This window comes from Agelaius phoeniceus, chromosome 3 (genome assembly GCF_051311805.1).
Source record: "Agelaius phoeniceus isolate bAgePho1 chromosome 3, bAgePho1.hap1, whole genome shotgun sequence".
Taxonomy (NCBI): domain Eukaryota; kingdom Metazoa; phylum Chordata; class Aves; order Passeriformes; family Icteridae; genus Agelaius; species Agelaius phoeniceus.
Window position 1 is genome coordinate 4578891 of NC_135267.1, and position 17719 is coordinate 4596609.

Below are 17719 nucleotides of genomic sequence, written 5' to 3' on the forward strand. Positions count from 1 at the left end.
CATTACCCTACTTTGAGTAGACCTAGAATGACAATTTGTGGGTTTCCCTCCTCACCCTTATTTTAATCCTTAGCTATTCCAGCCATTCTATTTAAAACAGAATTTTTGACACGTTTATAGCAACTGCAGTTTTATTGCAATTTTAATAACAAACTGGCAGTCTTCACTACTTGAAGGTGAAAGGCCCATCTGAGAGAAACCTGGAGTGGTTTTCACTCCAGGTTCCAGAGAGCTTTAGCTCTCTAAAGTACTGCACTAAAAAGTTGAGAAAACAACAGAAGAACCTGACTTTGGTTCTCAGAATTATTTTTTTCTCTCCTATAAGTTTCATTTCAACATCCAGCAGTTGTGGGGTTTGAGTTTAGGAGTAGCTAAAAGGACAGGGAGAGGTTAGGAAGGAAAAAACGTTAACATGAAGGTGGAATCAGCTGGGTCTGTAAAAGGGGGAGGGGGAGAGTGAAGCAAGGGGGAAAACCAGAACATCCTTTTTGAAGTACAATATATTCAAGTCAGCTGAGAATTCAACTGCTGACACTGTCCTTCAGCTTCTGGGAAGAGATCACTAGGGAAGGCTCGAAGGAAGTCACGGTAGTTTACCTTGTCTTCATCACAGGAACAGTAGTCAATCAGCTGTGGGGACAAAACACACAGCAAACATCATAAAGAGATGGAAAAAGGTGCAAAATTTGGGTTGTTTTTAGGGGAAACTGCCCAGAGTTCTCCTTGTGTGACAGAGCAGATGTTACTCCCCCCAGATGATTTCCCCATCCTGGTAGTCCTGAATCATAGGTAAAATTGGAATCATAGAACCATTAAGAATTGAAAAGACCAATAAGATCATTGAGTCCAACCTTTGGATCATCAAGTCCAACCATTTAAGGATTGAAGTTGATGATCTAAAGGTTGGACTTGATGATCTAAAGGTTCAAGTCCAGCCTTAAATGCCTATAGATGACACTAATCTATGCAAGGAGAAAAGTTAAAGCGTTTGAGTTTAATCTTTATTTCTTTCTGGGCTTCACCAGAGTGGCAAGAAAGCCACAAAAATACAAAGCATGGCCACAGACTGAGATGGGCCACAGGAAATCTTGCAGAAATTCCTGCCAAAAGTGGGGTGAAGGCCATGTATGTGAACAGTCACTGTTCCTTGGTGTCACTTTGGTGTGTGCACATGGCATAAAGGGGAGACACAGATAACTGAGCTTGGTGACAGCCCCACTAATGAGCCAGTTCTGGTGTCCGTGCCTGACCCTGCATTGTGTTACAGAGCCACAGCCTTTGTGTGCTTCAGGGGAACAAAGAAGGCTTTTGTTTCTTTAATTGCATAACTAATCTCCTTCTGACACCAGCGAGATGGAAAAGGTCTAATATCGCAATTCCTTGAAAGGATTCCTCTTCTCCTTGTCACCTGGAGACAGATTCTCTGGGCTTTGCTTCTGTGACTGGCAGCTGTGCTCCTCTCCAGGCACTGAACTCTCTGCCATAGTTTTAATTTATAGCCCTGCCACACTTCCCAGGGCTCTGGGAACACTGGGATTAAGATTTCAGGAGAGGAGGTAGAAGTTTTTAGTGCATAGGTCCTAGACTGGGGCTCAAACGTGGGAGTTTAGCTTCAATTGTCACAGGTTCTCCATATAATTTTGAGAATGTTCTCTCCCACTCTCAGAGTGGAGCAGGGATTGTCACCCCACTGTAAATTCCTCAGGGCAGAGTGAGCTCTGATGAGCTCTGATACAGCAAAGCCCTGGGTGCTTGTCAGGGCCTTTATTCATCCTATATTCAGAGACACAAGTCCCCTGCCCATGGACCTTCCTAACCATGGCTGTGATGCTCACAGTGGACTGCTTTAGAAAAGTTCTATTTTAGCAGGGGAAATATCTCCCTCTGGTTTCCAGATTTCTCTAAAGTGTGACCCCCCTTTTTGGCCACTAATCTACAGCCCATCACATGATGTTGAGGAAACATCCTTGCCAGTCATATTCCTCCTCCATCCTCACTGCAGGAATTTTTCCCTCAGTTTCCCTCACTGTTTTTGCTTTGTAGACTATGCAAAGACTGTGATCTCCATGTGCTGCTGGTTGCTCATAGTGCCCAGCAAGTGTTAACCAGGGCCTTATGATATAATAATAATAATAATTATTATTACATTATATATTATTATATATTTACTATACATTATATCTTGTAACAATTTATTGTTATATTATATTATTATATATATTATATTTATTACAATAATATCATTATTTATTGTCATTTTAATAACAATTATAATTATTAAATATATCTAATAACAAAAATAATAATTCATTATTATATTATTATACATTATATTATATATTATATATTCTATATTTTATATATTATTGTATATTAATGATATACAATATATTATTGTATTATATTATTATAATTATATATATTGTATTATATTATATAATTATATATAATTATATATATTATATATATTATTGTATTATATTATTATATTACTATGCATTTAATATATTATAGTTATTAATATTAATATTTTTTGGAAAATACTTAGTTCTTAGACCTTCAGTTCAGTTGCTGTTGAATGCAGAATGTCTCTAAGCTTTCCTAAGGCACATTCCTTGAACACCTCAGTGTCACCTCTACTCAATCCCAGCTGTGCTTAAGCCATCACAGACACTCCAAGCTCTGCAGGAGCCTGTCCCTGATCTCTGCCATGATTCCTGATCTCTATCACAATACACAACCTCTTCTACTCATCCAAGGCCTGAACGAGCAGGAATTTTCACACATTACAGTGCAGCCAAACATGGGGGGCCACCTGGACAACATTTTTCCCTTTTCCTTAGAGGACACTAATTATTATCTCCTCTAAAACACAGGCTCAGTCCAACAGCTCAGGAGTTTTTCTAAACTGGGACTCTCTTGCCCTTTTCTTGAATTTGTTCCCCTTTGAAGGCTAGAGCAGCTGGTCAGGGTTGGTTTTTAGAAGAGATCTTTTGGAAGAGCCATAGAAGGGGAATTCCACATGCATAGCACCCCTTCCATCTGACCTTTTTAAGAAGAATGGTGCTGGTTGGCACGTTGAACCTGTCACAAAGAGTTAAAAATCTTGTTTTATCCAGGAAGCCAGAGCCCTCCGTGTCACAATGATGAAATGCCTCATGAAACTGCCTGGTGTCAAAGGGCTCTTGAAGTTTCAGTTCTTTCTGAACTTCCACAATTAAATCATCCAGGTCCTTCTTGGGGAAGCCACTGCAGAAGAAAACAATAATAGGATTTCATGTAAAAACTCATTTTGGCAGCCTTTCTGTGACACTTGAGTGAAAAAAGAGCATTTCCCTGCGTGCTCCACAGAGTCAGAAACTCTGGGAAACTTGAGTTTCAACCAGAGCCATGATATAACTGTCTTGAAACCATGTTCTGAGATAACAGAGTTGTTACTGGGTCACACAAACTGGGTCCAGACAGCTAAAAGGAGGATGTGGTCCAGGCTCTGATGGACTGATAAGCAAAGAAGGAATAAATGCCCTAAAAAAGACCCCTCTCACCACCTGCTGAGCCTGCAACATCAAGCAGCTCAAGTTGGTAGCATCTGTTACAGTGAAGTGATGCTTTTTTTTGGAAAATATGTGTCCACCATCTGAAAATGATGTCCCTCCACAAAATGAAAGTGTTGAAGTGTTGCTTGGAGCAACCTGGGGTAGTGGAAGATGTCCCTGCCCGTGGCAGGGGTTGGACTGAGCTGATCTTTAAGGTCCTTCCAACCCAAGCCATTTTGTGGTTCTGTGATTTTGGCTGGAAGTCCAAACACCTCTTGAACTCAGCCTTGGTGCTGTGACCACTTCTCTGTCTGTGCTGCTGAGGCAGAGCTGTTCCAGGAGGTTTTGGGGCTGGCAGCAGCCACAACATTTTACTGTACACACCTCACACCCTCTGAATGTGCCCAAAGAGCCCCTTGGAGCATCAGAACCACCAGCAGAGCAGGAGGCTGGAGCCCAGGGAGGCTGCTGAAAATGCCCTTAGCTGAACACCTTAGTCTTATTTAGCCCCACCACCCCATTCTTTGTAGCCTACCTGCTGGTAGTCTCCACCACCACCTTCCGTGGGAGGAAATGATCCCTTATGGATTGCACTGTGGCTGCAGGGAAACTCTTTGCATTTCTCTCCAAATAATTAAGCACATATTCATCAGCATCAGTGATAATAAACCTGTGGCCAAACACTAGGGGAGGAACATTAAAGAAGTAGTGTTAGCTAATTAAGTAATTTCATCATCCAGGAGGGAGCAGGATTCCTCTTCTGTGGCTGGGCTCAGCTTTGAGCCAGCTCTGCTACTTTTTTCAGTTCTTAAAGCAACAATAATTTCACTGATTGAAAGGTTTAAACATTGACAGTAACAAAGTTATATTAATGTACACCAGCTGCTAATCTGGAAATACAAATGTGAGGAGACCCAGAAGCAGCAGATCTTTCAAGTGAAGGAAGAGATATGCAATAAATGACAGAGCAGAGTATTATAAATCCAGGCTGGATCTTACCTTCAATTGTAGAACCAATGGTGAAGTCAGAGGGCTCATAGTATATGGGATTCTCTGGAGTAGATCCTGGCTTGGTAACTTTGGTCCTTCTTAAGTATTTGCCTCCAGTAATGCCAGAGTTTCTTACTGGGGGTTCATAGATGCTGATTGTGTCATCAGCGAGGAAATAAGAGAGGATGAAACGACGATTTTTGTCCTCAGGCACTGGTGATTCCTACAGGAAAGGCAGCAGGTTTGGAACAGAATTTGAACAGGTTTGAACATTTGAACATTTGAACCAGGTTTTCCTTGCCTGGGGTGCTTAGGAGTACCTAGTAACCCACTCATAAGCACCCAGAGCTTTTTTTACAGCTGACTAAACAAAGCACTTGATGTGCTGACATAGCATAACAAAGCACCAGACAGCACTCAGGATCTGAATTTCAAAGGTTACTTGCTTTACTCAAGCCACTGAAGCAGAATCTGGGTTGAAGTTACCAAATATATTCAGTGTTTCCACAGCCTGAGTAATCTGAGAGAAATCCTTTCTCTATCCTATATGGAATGATTCATCCCAGAGAGGCTGTGAAATTCAGTTTTAAATTACATTTTTTCATTATGCTGAGTGCCTGAGAGAGGCTGGTGCTGTTTCAGCCCTTAGTCACAGGAAGTCACTCCCCTGACACACCAGTGGATTTACTTGCTTAGCTTAAAGCTAAGTGGATCTTAACTCCTCATCTGTGACTTTAGGGAACTCCTGCACAATGGGGAAAAGAAACCAGAGTGTTTGGAGAGGGCAGGCACAAGGCAGCACAGGAAATGCCATCGCTGCTGCTGGATGTGCCAGAGGCTCCTTGCATAAACCAGCTGCAAAGCTGGCACAAAGGCCAGGGCCTGGGTGCTGGAGTGGGTGGAAAACACAATTCTCATGGATTTTCCAGCTTCTGCACAGCATTGGCTGCTCTGCTAGGACAGCTCCTTGCTGGCTGCTGCATTCAGGACTAGTCAGCAGAGACATCAAGGACTGGCTGGTGGCAGCGGTGGCAGGCGGGCAGAGGCACAGTGCCCAGTGCAGGCTGCTTCAGCCAGGGCCATCTGGCATGCAGCAGTGGCAGAGGGAGTTTTTCCATAAATGGCTGTGGGTTTGTAGCAGGTCTGGTTTGTACTTTTTGGCCTTATTTTTTTTTTTTCCTAGTTTTTTGAGCTGTCAATTGTCACAGCAAGCACACAACAACCCCATGGCATCTCCCCAGGGACAGTCCTGTTGGTTTGGGGAGCTCTCTTTTCCCACTGGCACAAAGGAGAGTTTGCCAACAGCTTTGTCTGGGCAGGCTGCTCCTCCCATCCCCCTGGCACTATTCCACCAAGGAAAACACTTACCAGGGCCACCTGGTACCGCAGGACCTTGAGATTATTCTCCAGCATCTTTATGATATCTTTCCGTGGAGGCTTTGGAAACAGACTAAGGCAGTTCTGGAGAGAGTCTTCAGGGATGCCAAAACCATTGTAGGGAGGAATTACCTGCATGCAGAGGAGACATCAATCATAAACAGCTGCAACTAAGAACAAGACAAAGTTTACAACACTTAGCAAAGCCCATCAGATTTGGAAGGAAATATTCTGCCACCAGGTAGGAAGAGCTGTGACATCCTGCCCAGTAGAGATGGTTGATACCAGCCTGGCCATATGTTGTATTTAATGAAAATATAAGAGGATTAAGCAAATCTGAATCTCAGAAAGCCATAGGTAATTTCTCTGATTTAAGAGGTTGTGGCTATATTAAAGAACCATAGAATGGTTTGGGTTGAAAAGGACCTTAAAATCATCCAGTTCCAACTAAACCTTCCCATGCACAGGAACTCAGCCATCGAATGGTTACACTGGTAACCTAATCCCCATCATGCCTGTGGTCTAAGCCACAACTCCAAACAATTTCTGGGCTCAGTTTGGGAGGTAAAAAGGGCTGTGACCATCCTCAGTAGGTAGTTTGGACCTGGCAACACTGTTTTGAAGAGTGAGGGAGAGTTCAGTAGTATGAGTGGAGCCAGACTTTCATTTTTATATCCATTATGACCATTCTTGCCTTGTCTTTTTCAATTAGATTTTTTTCTTTAAGCTGAACTTGTTTTCTACAGGTTCTTACTAAGCTGAATCTCTACTTTACTATAAGATCTAACATCAACTGTTTCCTTTCCTCCCTTCTTTTGAGAAATTGCAGTACCTGTGGAACCTTTTCAAGTGGTTTCTTATTTACATCCACTGGCTGGAAGTCTGTGATGCCATATTTTTCACGATAGAAGTCCTGGGTGAACTTGTCACAATCATAGATGAAGAAGGTGCGTCCGAGGAGGGTGACAGTTTTGCCAATAGCAAAATCTTTGGGTGAGTACCACTCTTGTACCTCATGGTCAGTGATCTCCAGCACACAGCTTGGGAAGTTCTCTAAGGACAAGGGAGCAGAAGGAAAAATAAATTAATCAGGGAGATGTTAACATTTCCTTGTGAAAATGGATATAAAAGCAAGGTGTATAAATAGCTACAGGGAGATGCTGGCACTACTGTCCTGCCACTGTTTCCCAAAAGATAAAGAATTTAGTAACCATTTGAAGAACTTTTTTTTGACCAAGAAATAATGACACCTTAGCACAGATGGGTGTGTCAATGTAAACTTACGGTTCTTGTCCACAAAGATTTTGGGCAAGCGCTGGCGTCTCATCAGTACCGGGAACGGGTCCCTCCCATCATTTCTCTTGTGCACTTCCCGAACCTCCACTGTGTCATCTGCCAAGAAGTAATGGATGATGCAGGGATGGTGATCACCAAAGGCACAGTTGGTGTCATCCCATATGGCATAGAAGCGAAGCACCTGGGGTGGAGGGAAAAAAAGCAGTCAAACATGGATCAGAATCATCTTTTGGTGCCACAGAAGTCAAACTCATCACAGTGAGATGCTCAAGAGTTCCCCAAGGTTCACCTTCTGAAGAGAGAGGAGAGACACAGGGAGATTTTATTCAGAGCAAGGGGCGTTTGTGTTTGTCTGAAATTGTCTGCTCTGGCACCTGGCATCAATATTTTGGGGGAGCAGAGGAGTGGATGCAGTAAGACCATTCCTAATAGAACTGCATCTGGCTGCTAAATTCCAGAGGCAGGTGGCTTATCTCATCCCAACAGAAAGCAAGAGAGTAATGGATGATATTGAGCACAGGCTCTGCAATCCAAAGAGGAGCTGTTTACAAGGCACAAAGCCCAGAAAAAAGCATAAAAGGTTTTGTTTCTCACTAAAGCCAAGAAAGGAGCAAATCTGGAGTCTGTTCAGCAGACTGAGACAATTTAGAATAAGTGAGGTTGCAGACACTCACAAGACCTGGGTTTCAATAGCACATATTCACTGTAATCACAGAATTTTTTAGGTTGGAAGATCATTGAGACCAACCTCTGACTGACCCCCACCCTGTCACCCTGCACAGAGCACTGAGTAGCATTTCCAGTCATTCCTTGGACACCTCCAGGGATGTGGACTCCACCACCTTCCTGGACAACCTGTTTCAATGTCTAATCACCCTTTCTGTGAAGAAATTCTTCCTAATTCAACCCAAACCTCCCCTTGCACAACTTGAGGACATTTCCAGTCCTCTCTCTGGTTGCCTGGAGGAAGATACTGACCCTCACCTGACTGTCCCCTCCTGTCAGGGAGTTGTGCAGAGCCTGAAGGTCCCCCCTGAGCCTCCTTTTCTCCAGCTGAGCCCCTTTTCAGCTCCCTCAGCTGCTCCTGGTGCTCCAGCCCCTTCCCTGGATATACTCCAGCCCCTCAATGTCTTTCTTAAAGTGAAGGTCCCAGACCAGGACCAGGACTGGAGGTGCCTCACCTGTGTGGTGTGGGTAATTATACAATAATTAGGGTAATCCCCAGCTCTCTCACCTTTGTGTCATAGGCCAGGAACTGCCTGAAGGGGTCGGGACCTGTGGGCACGATGCGTTTTTGCACAGGCGTCCGATGCTGCTCCGTGTAAGGATCTGAAACCAGCTCCTCTGGGGGGTTCACTACAATTCCTTGGCTCTCCAGGAACACCTAGGAAGGTCATCTGAGGTGTTAGTGCTGCCAGGAGTTCTGAAGGTAAGAGGTGACTAGAGGTTACAGGTGGGCTGGGATGAGTGAGGTCAGAATTCTGCAAGTTTACTCCTCACAGAGAATTCTACAGCAACAGCAAAATACAACAGATGACAAACACATTTGTTTAAGCTGCTTCTTATCTTTGCTTACCCTTTAATTAATCAGAGCAGTTTTGTCCTGAACATCCTAACTCAGATTTCACTTGAGCACAGTTTTCCTTGGTCTTAGGGCTTTAAATGGAAGATAGCTGTCAGTTGTTCTCTTTTATATAAATGGAAAAGATTAAATTGCTGTATAAACACAGATGTAGTCAGCCTGAGTTTGCAATAATTTAGGGCTGTGTCAGATACTTAGAAGAAGCTAGTGTCACCCACACTAGGCACATCAAGAGCCTTCAGACACAAGGATCTGTGTCACTGGCAGCTTCATTCCATCTTTCTGGAGTACTTTTCCCACAGAAAGAGTGCAATCTGCTTGCTTATAAAGGGATTTTTTGCTTACCTTGGACCATGAACAAAATCCAGGGTGTTACTCATGGACTTGCATCAGTCACCCAAAACAATATCTGAAGTCAAGGGATTTGTTCCCTTTTTGGCTTTGGGAAGTGGTCCATGAAAACATTCAGCCCAGGAAGCACCTATACAAACATCTCCCACAGGAATATGAGATCCCCCTGGAGACCCACAAGGCAAGTTCACACTTTCAGACTCACTATTTCCTGGTCTGTAAGATGCCAGTAAATGAGAAATACCCTATTGGCCTTGAGATGTAGACCCATGTAGCTCATTCCATGTTTTCCATCAATATTAACATGAGGACCAGCTCTTTATTTGATGTGGACTGACTTGAACAGTCACCAGTTCCAGCAGAGCTGGCCCCACAGCCACATTTATATCAATGTATTATACATGCTTGGGAACATTCCTGGGCACTGAGGCCAACTGACAAGGAAAAGCCTGGATCTAAACTCTTCCAGCCTCCAGGACAGGTAGACTGCATGTAACTCACATATTTGGAATGGCTCCTGGAGCAGTCTAACTCCTGGCCTGGAAGAATAGTAGCTGACCAGGGCTGAGATTTTACTGGGGACAATCTAGCAGGATACCAGCATACTGGTAATTTTTATTTCTTGTTATTGGATCATTATTATCTCATTTACTGGTACAGAAATAGCCAGAAATAGAAAAGCAGGCAATGAGTAAGCTTTCTTAGAAAGGTCAGTTCATACCATGATTCTCAACCCATGGATCATGCATTGGCTGTGGATGTGTGCAGAGTTACTGCTTGTATTCCTTTCCACTGTTCCTAACAGAGGAATATTAAATCAGAAAAGAGTCAGGATCACTAATTTCCCTCTCATGTATGCACAATGTTTCATCTGGACTCCAAGCACTTAAACTGCCCAGACAGAAACTTAGAATTTGTATTGTAAAGATAAGCCCCGAGGACAAAGGATGGACTTCCAGCAGTCCTGGGGCAAAAATCCTGAGCACCTTTCTTGCCCTCAGCAGGTGTCATACCCTGAAGCCCCCTTTGGCCTGAAAAAAGAAATCTCCACAAAAAGCACAATGAAATACTGCGAGCACCCATATGACAAAAGCTACACAAAAAAGCACAATGAAAGGCTGCGAGCACCCATACGACAAAAGCTACAGCTGCAAACTGCTGGACTCTAAGAGGCAGTTAAACCCTGCATTCCCAGGATCTGGGAGTGTTTCTGTCAGTGCTCTCCCTAGCACACACCTTGGTGAAGGAGTCGCAGTTGACCAGGCGGTAGGTCCGGCCGTAGATGGTGAGGTCGATGCCCAGGTTCAGATCCTTCCAGTGGTAATAATCCCCGTGCACGTTCTTGGGCACCCGGTGGCGTCTCATGAGTTTGCCTTGGAGCAGACCCGAGTTCTTCACCTTGGGCTCGATGATGCACATGCTGTCATCCTCCAGGTAGTAGTAGATGCACACCTGGCGGATCCGGTAATGCTCCTCTGCGGAGATAGCAACTTCCTCCATGAAGTAGGCATCGAACTTCAAAACCTGCCCGAGGCACAATACAGCAAAGGGAGAGAGAAAAATAATTTGAACACCATGATTAGTCTATCGAGGCAAATAATTTATTTGTAATTTGCTTTGGTGGTGTGAAATTACCGGACTGGATTCTAAAAGTCTTCAGAGACAACTGTGGCCTAATCTGTGAGTGACAGCAGAGGCACCAGGAGTGCTTTTATTAAGATGTGTCTTTTGCAAATTCGGTGTGCCTGAGACAAGTGTAAAAATACAGCCTTTTCCCTACTTCTTGATCACCTGCTGTTTCACCTACTTCCAGGTGCTTGGCTGCTGACAGTAATCTACTTTACTGACACACAGCTTTTTAGTTGTCAGCTTTACAGCCCTGATTTAGGAAAGTTATCCACAGATTTTAGTAAAGAGTTCAACCACATCTGAAAGGGGTCATCATTTTAAGGCCAGGCTCTGAGGAACCTGGGATAGCAGAAGGTATCCCTACTCATGGCACGGAGGCTGGAACAAGATGATCTTTAAGGTCCCTTTCCATGATCTGAGGTCACATCTATTCAGCACTGACAGCAAAAACTGATTTGTGCTTGGGAAACAAGGAAACTAATCAGCCAGTCTGTCTGCTTGGCAGAAGTAGGAGGAATATTCCCTCCAAGATTATTCAGTGCCCTTAAGAAGGTGCAGGTGGCCAATCATGCCTTGCATGCCCAGCCTACACCAGCCCAGAGGCCTGGATAATTAAGAGATGATAAAGCCAGCAAATTCCTATCAGTCAGCAAAGTGCCCCACAAGGGATTGTGACATCCCCAGCAGCACTGGGGCCCCTGCTGCTCCTGTGGCTTGAAGGAAGGGGCAGAGAAGGATCTGACAGATTAAACAGCAACATTTACATTGCTCTGAAGGAACAGCCTCAGCAATTAACAGAGCACATCTGTTCCCCAGCCTGTGTCACAGCCAGGCTCAGGGCTGGCTGGCTGCAGACTGCTCTGGCAGGGCTGGCAGCGTGTGGAGCCTGCACGTGCTGAGCTCCCGAGCCCTGCAGCTCCCGCTGCAGCAGCTGCTCCATGCATGGCTGTGGGTTGGAGCTTGGGCCACTGGGACACTGAAAACCAAGGGTCAGCTCAGGGCTGCTCCAAGCAGACACAGAGCCAGCCTGATATGATGACCAAGATGTAACATGGGAAGCACTAATGGAGCAGTTCAGGTTGTGACACGCTGTGGTGACAACACAAGCACCAATAGATAGACCACGGTCAAACTGGCTACCAGGGTTCCCACAGCAGACTGACTTTTCCAGTTAAAGCTCAGCTACAACCTCAATATAGTTGTGGAAACACAGAACTCCAGGCTGTGGCTTGCAGAGCAATACTTTTAAGCTGGAGCTTTCCAGAGCTAATCAAACCTCTCTTCCAACATCTGCTGGAAATGCTCAAGTGTAACTTGCAGGGAATGTCTTACATCGTTTACATATTATAATCCTCCTCCCGAGCAAAGAAAGCCTCTTTCAGTCTGGGATTCAGCTGTCTCTGACTAAGGACTCTGGCATCTGAAAACTGCTGTATGCAGTCCCGTGAACCCTGGAGCTGACTGTTTATGTCTCCGAATTTGGCCAGTGATATTCCTGGAATCAGCTTCTTTATACCTTTTTGTCATAAGCCACGAATGCTGGAGTGAAGCGGGAAGGTGCAGGCCTCTTGACTTGCCCATAGGTCAGTGTGGCTCCCTTGGTGCATAAATCATCTAATTCATCTTGAGAGAGCTGATTTGCAAAGAGTGTGTCCCCACCAACCCCCTCTCTTGGCAGCCGGAAAAAGGCATATCCATTTTTGAAGTCCATTGTCTGGCACCGATGAAAAGATGTTTTCTGTTGGAAGGAAATCCAGCTATCAAAATACTGCATGAATTTAGCAGATATAGCTACTGGAAGCACAAAAAAAAACCCAGTAAGAGAGTGCAATATCAAGAATGTCTCACCCCACACACATCCCCAGCATTTTATTATAAACTACTGCTGCAGTTATTTAAAATCTCATTTTGTACTGAGAGAAAAAAACAGTGGAAAAAACCAGGGAGTGGTGGATGTACAAGGCACGAGAGTGAACTCAGATCCTTGCACTGCCACAGGCTCTGGAAGAACTTAAATCACTGAATTTCCTGACTGCCACCATAGCCAGTGCCTAGAACAGTGTGTCAGCACTTTATCTGCCCTGGTATTTATCTCACCAGCTCTTTGTTCCCTACCCTATTTGTCAGCAGCACAGAGTACCATGGAACCTCAGTTGCTGCCTTATGGTGCTCCCTTCACTCTTGTGCACCCTCTGTGCATTTCATTGTTATTTATTTTCTTAACCCTCCCTTGGGCATGATACAGGATTTTCTTTGCTGAGTTAAATCAAGGCATGTCATGCTCACAGAACTGCAATTATGAAATGTGCAAAAGCACACTGATTGTTTTATCCCCTCTCTACATAGTCATAGACTGATAGAACAGCCTGGGTTGGAAGGGACATTAAAGATTATCCAGTTTCACCCCCTGCCATGGGCAGGGACACCTTCCACTAGACCAGGTTGCTCCAAGCTCCATCCAGCCTGGATTTGGACACTTGCAGGGATGAAAAAACCACAGTTTCTCTGGGCAACCTCACCACCCTCTTTGTAAAAAACTTCTTCCTTGTATCTAATCTCAACTAAGCCTCTTAGAGTTTAAAATCATCATTCCTTGTCCTACTGCTACAGGCCCTGCTAAAAGGTTTGTCCCATCTTTCATGAAGCCCCTTTAGGTCCTGGAAGGGGCTCTGAGGTCTCCTTGGATCCTTCTCTTCTCCAGGTGAACACCCCCAGCTCTCCCAGCCTCGAGAGCAGAGGAGCTCCAGCCCTTGGAGCATCTCTGTGGCCTCCTCTGGCTTTGCTCCAGCAGCTCCATGTCCTATTTTTGCTGAGGACCCCAGATCTGGAGGCAGCTCTGCAGGTGGGGTCTCACCTGAGCGGGGCAGAGGGGCAGAATCACCCCCTCCCCTGCTGCCCACAGGGGGATCACCCCAGCACATTGTGGGGGTTTCTGGATCCCAGCCTCTCATCCATCAGCAGCCCCAAGTCCTTCTCCCAGGGCTGCATTCAACCAGAGCTGTGCACAGGACCTGATCTCTGCCAGCCACTCTTGCTCTTCACCACTGAAGAGCAGGGTCACACTGGAGTGACACCAAACTGCTCCAGTTGCTGCACACTCCAGCACACATGGCACCTCACCTGCACTGCAGGAGCCTGCCTGGTCCCACTGGGCTTTCAGCACTTACAGCTCCAGAGAAAGGAGGGGAAATTATGAGTCCCTGATAATAAAATCTCTTGACTTTTGCCAAGTAAAACAGAGTTGTAAGCATTTCTAGTGCTGAGAGAACAAGCTCCAGCTCCTTTTCCAGCCCCAGGCTTGCAGTCAGTCCAACCTCAGGCATGCAAACTGCACCCCCTCCCTTGCCCCTCATGGTTAAGCCTCTAATCTTATTTATGCCTTCAAGGCCCCACTTGAATTCCACATAATTCCCTGTTTTCTCTTTAAACTGCTACTATAGATCTTGCAATGGAGAGATCAGTGAGGAAAACAGATGAAAACAAGATTTGTCTGAAGACATTTTAGCAGAACATTTTATAAGCTGCCACAGAACTGCCACTTCCTTCTGTTAAATAAACACCAAGGGAATGCTGTGGGGGAAAATATTAAGGGAAAACCAGGAAGTTTGTCTTTAATTTGAGCAATATCAGTGTTTGTCAGAAGTGTGCAGGCTTTTAAGAGCCCACATTTGCCTAAAGAAAGCACCTCATTGGTTCATAAGGCTCCTGAGTGGATAAGCTCTCCCAAAGTGAGCCTGTATGCCAGATAACATCTTCCAGGATTAGGTGACTAATGAAAATTTAAAAGGGAAAACCCAGAATGTAAACTCCTAATCTCAGTTGCTGGCAGTGTTTACCTGAAGAAATTCCACTGAATTAAGTCCTTCTTTTTGCCAAGTCTGTAACACTTCACACAAACACCATTCCCTCTCCCAGTGTCTGTCTCCCTGTCCCATGAGCACTAAGCAGTAACAACACTTCACTTGAACACAGAGATTTTCTTCAGAACTTCTCAGCATTCACTTGGAAACCAAATATTGTGATGCCAGTTTTATGGACTGGAAAACTGCAGATTTCCAAGGTGTTATAAATTATTGCAAGGAAATATTATTATGTGATGATAATTCTGAGATAACATTTATTGCTGGATGGTTATTTGTTATGAGCAATGTACTCTATTTACTATTGGAGAACTCAATTGTCACTGATTTTAGGCCAGGCTGGATAGGCTTGGAGCAATCTGGTTTGTGGAAGATGTCCCTGCCCATGGCAGAGGGTTGGAACAAGATGACATTTAAGGTCCCTTCAAACCCAAACCATTCCATCATTCTGTGACAATGAATTTTCATATACAAAGCTGAATGCAGCCAGGAATGTTTTCTGTTAAAGATGCTCTCCAGGAAGGCTGTAAATTCCTGGTGAGCCCAAACCAGGCATGAAACAACCCCCTTTTTGACTTTTGGGGGGAAATTTTTTAGTATATCAGAGAAATAAATGGAAGCATCAGTTCTCTGTAGCACCACTTCTTCAAGAGGATGTTGGGAGGATTTGGGGTTATCAGGTCCTTAGGGCCTGGACCATTGGATGGAGAAAAGGAGAGGTTGTTCATCATTTAGGTATCAGATGCAGAGGATGAGGAGGAGGATGAGGATGAGATTGCTTTTTCCAGGGAACCTGGGAACAGCTGAGAGTGTGTCACTTCCTGGGGATGGTCCTGGAAGCTGTGATGACACCAGTTCTGTGGGGGAATACCAGTTCTCTCATCAGGTTATCAGGTTCCACACCTGCACTGTTGAGGATTCAGCTCTCCAGGCAACACCAGGAGAGCAGTTTTGGAAGTATCAGAGCTTTGGAGGAAGGGGTATCAGGAAGCTGTTGATTGCCAATGAGACTGGTGACTTCATGTAATAGATAAATTATGTCTGGGAAATAATTATATTGGGATGATTTGGGGGATTAATTCCTAGTGGAGGAATGCTCAAGGTTTGATCAATACTGGTTCTCCTGGGTATATCCAGTTGAGGAGGTATCAGGTGAATTTAAGGAACTTGGCTCAGGACAGTATAAGTATCAGTTCAGAGGACTTTGCTTTGGAAAAACTCAGATGGTTCAGAGGAACAGCAGCTTTCCTGAGGGAATCAGGTTTCAGGACTGTAAAGTGATTTGGGGATTTCCCCTGGGTTATCTCATGAACTGTAGGGGAATTATTGGATGGATTCAGGGGAACTGAATATACAGGGGTGAGTTTGCAGACTGGAGTTCTGCAGTTATGGAAACAGCTTTTGGAATTTCAAATGAGGCTCATGAATGAGGGGGAGGAGGGGTGTGTGTGTCTCTCTCCAAATCAGGACAAATTCAGGGTTATAAAATGGGTACATGATGCAATTCCTTGGGGTGAAGATTAAAGGTACCAAGTCCCCTTGAAGGTTAGTTCAGGGATACTTGGCCCCTTGGGAACAGATTGCAAGGTTCAATAACAGTGGAAGAATTATGGGGGTACCAGGTCTGCTGTGGGTGGGATCAGGAGATACCAGGTGGGTACAGAGGGTTCAGATCCCTCAGAAGTGAGTCCAGCAGGTATTTGGTGCCTTTGGGAAACACCAAGTCCCTGGGGGAGAGTTAAGTGGATATTAAATCTTCTGGGGAGCATCAAATGAGTTCACAGAGCACCAGGTTCTTTGGGGATACTTTGAAGGTCATGTTCAGGTTCTGGTGAGTTTGAGGTTCCCAGGACATGAGTTTAAAGGACACCAAGTTGTCTGGGGGATATTTGGTGAATACAGGATGTACCAGGCCCCTAGTCTGGCAGGGAATTATAGGGTGATCTGAGGGAACAGCAGGTTCCCTTGGTTCATGTTCCCTGAAGAAACTGTCTCCCCCTATACTCTGCTCTTGTGAAACCCCACCTGTGGTGCTGCATCCAGGTTGGGAGCCCAAAACACAACAAATGCAGGGACCTGTTGGAGTGAGTCCAGAGGAAACCATGGAGATGCTCTGGGGGCTGGAGCCCCTCTGCTCTGGAGCCAGGCTGGAGAGCTGGGGTTTTCACATGGAGAAGGATCCAGGGACACCTTAGAACCCCTTTTGGTGCCTAAAGGAACTCCAGGAGGGCTGGAAGGGACTTGGGACAAGGGCTGGAGGGACAGGACAAGGGGCTGTGGCTTCCCACTGCCAGAGGGCAGGGTTAGATGGGATATTGAAAAGGAGTTGTTCCCTGTGAGGGTGGGGAGACCCTGGCAGAGGGTGCCCAGAGAAGCTGTGGCTGCCCCTGGATCCCTGCTAGTGTCCAAGGGTGGATGGGACTTGGAGCAACCTGGGATAGTGGAAGGTGTCCCTGCCCATGGCAGGGGGTGGATTGGGATGAGCTTTAAGGTCTTCTAACCCAAACCATTTCATGATCCTATGAATATTGTTGAGTTTAGGGGTCCCAAGACTCCCGTGGATTTAGAGCAAAGTCTGAGGGAGTACCAGATTCCCAGACAGTGCCTCCAGGGGACACCAGGTACCACCTGAAGCGGGTGCGGGGAGGTGCAGAGGCCCGTTCTGGGGTCACCCCTCAGGGGGCACCCTCCAGGCCAGCCCACCTTGATCCGGGGGGGGCTCCCGTGGGAAGGGGTACAGTGGGCGGGCGCGCTCACCGTGGGGTCCTTGATGGCGCAGCCGGGGAGGAAGGGCATCCCCGGCTCGGGCACGATCGGGGGCCCTGTGCCTGCCGCCGGCCGTGTCCCCGGCCCCGGCCCCGGCCCCGGCTCCGGCCCCGAGCTCATGGCGGCGGCGGCGGCGGCGGCGCTCCGGGCCCGGCCTGCCCGACGCGTCTCTACGGCAACCCCCCGCGAGCTCAGTGCGCATGCGCAGGGCCCTTCGCGCCTCTCGCTGTGCCTCTCTCTGCGCATGCGCGATGAGCGCCGCGGGGCGCGCGGTTGCCGTGGCAACGGGGAGGGCTCTGAGGGGCCGAACCGCCCCCTCCCCCCCCGCGCTG

At 46.1% G+C, this 17719-nt stretch overlaps 1 protein-coding gene across 2 annotated transcripts; it reads right to left on the bottom strand.

Annotated features, from left to right (window-relative positions):
- Positions 1 to 6: 6 nt before the first annotated feature.
- On the bottom strand, positions 7 to 17587 carry EFHC1 (EF-hand domain containing 1). 2 transcript variants are annotated; one of them, XM_054630033.2, is made up of 11 exons: positions 17379 to 17587; positions 12278 to 12499; positions 10369 to 10656; positions 8434 to 8583; positions 7188 to 7380; positions 6736 to 6956; positions 5895 to 6035; positions 4536 to 4749; positions 4072 to 4219; positions 3048 to 3249; positions 7 to 630 (listed from the first exon to the last, which is right to left on the bottom strand). In XM_054630033.2, the coding sequence occupies exons 1-11, from the start codon at positions 17505 to 17507 to the stop codon at positions 505 to 507; spliced, it is 2034 nt and encodes a 677-aa protein (XP_054486008.2). In that variant the 5' UTR covers positions 17508 to 17587; the 3' UTR covers positions 7 to 504. The 2 variants fall into 2 exon arrangements, with proteins under 2 accessions (XP_054486008.2, XP_077032607.1); XM_077176492.1 differs by lacking the exon at positions 12278 to 12499 and having other exon boundaries at positions 9 to 630.
- Between the last annotated feature and the right edge of the window lie 132 nt (positions 17588 to 17719).

Bases quoted from the DNA above. Each gene is read 5' to 3' on its own strand.
- EFHC1 (XM_054630033.2), bottom strand. From the start codon at position 17,507: ATGAGCTCGGGGCCGGAGCCGGGGCCGGGGCCGGGGCCGGGGACACGG. The intron at 7,381-8,433 runs GTGAGAGAGCTG...CCTCCACCCCAG, and splicing joins TCCTGGCCTATGACACAAAG to GTGCTTCGCTTCTATGCCAT. The intron at 6,957-7,187 runs GTAAGTTTACAT...CCTTGTCCTTAG, and splicing joins AATCTTTGTGGACAAGAACC to AGAACTTCCCAAGCTGTGTG.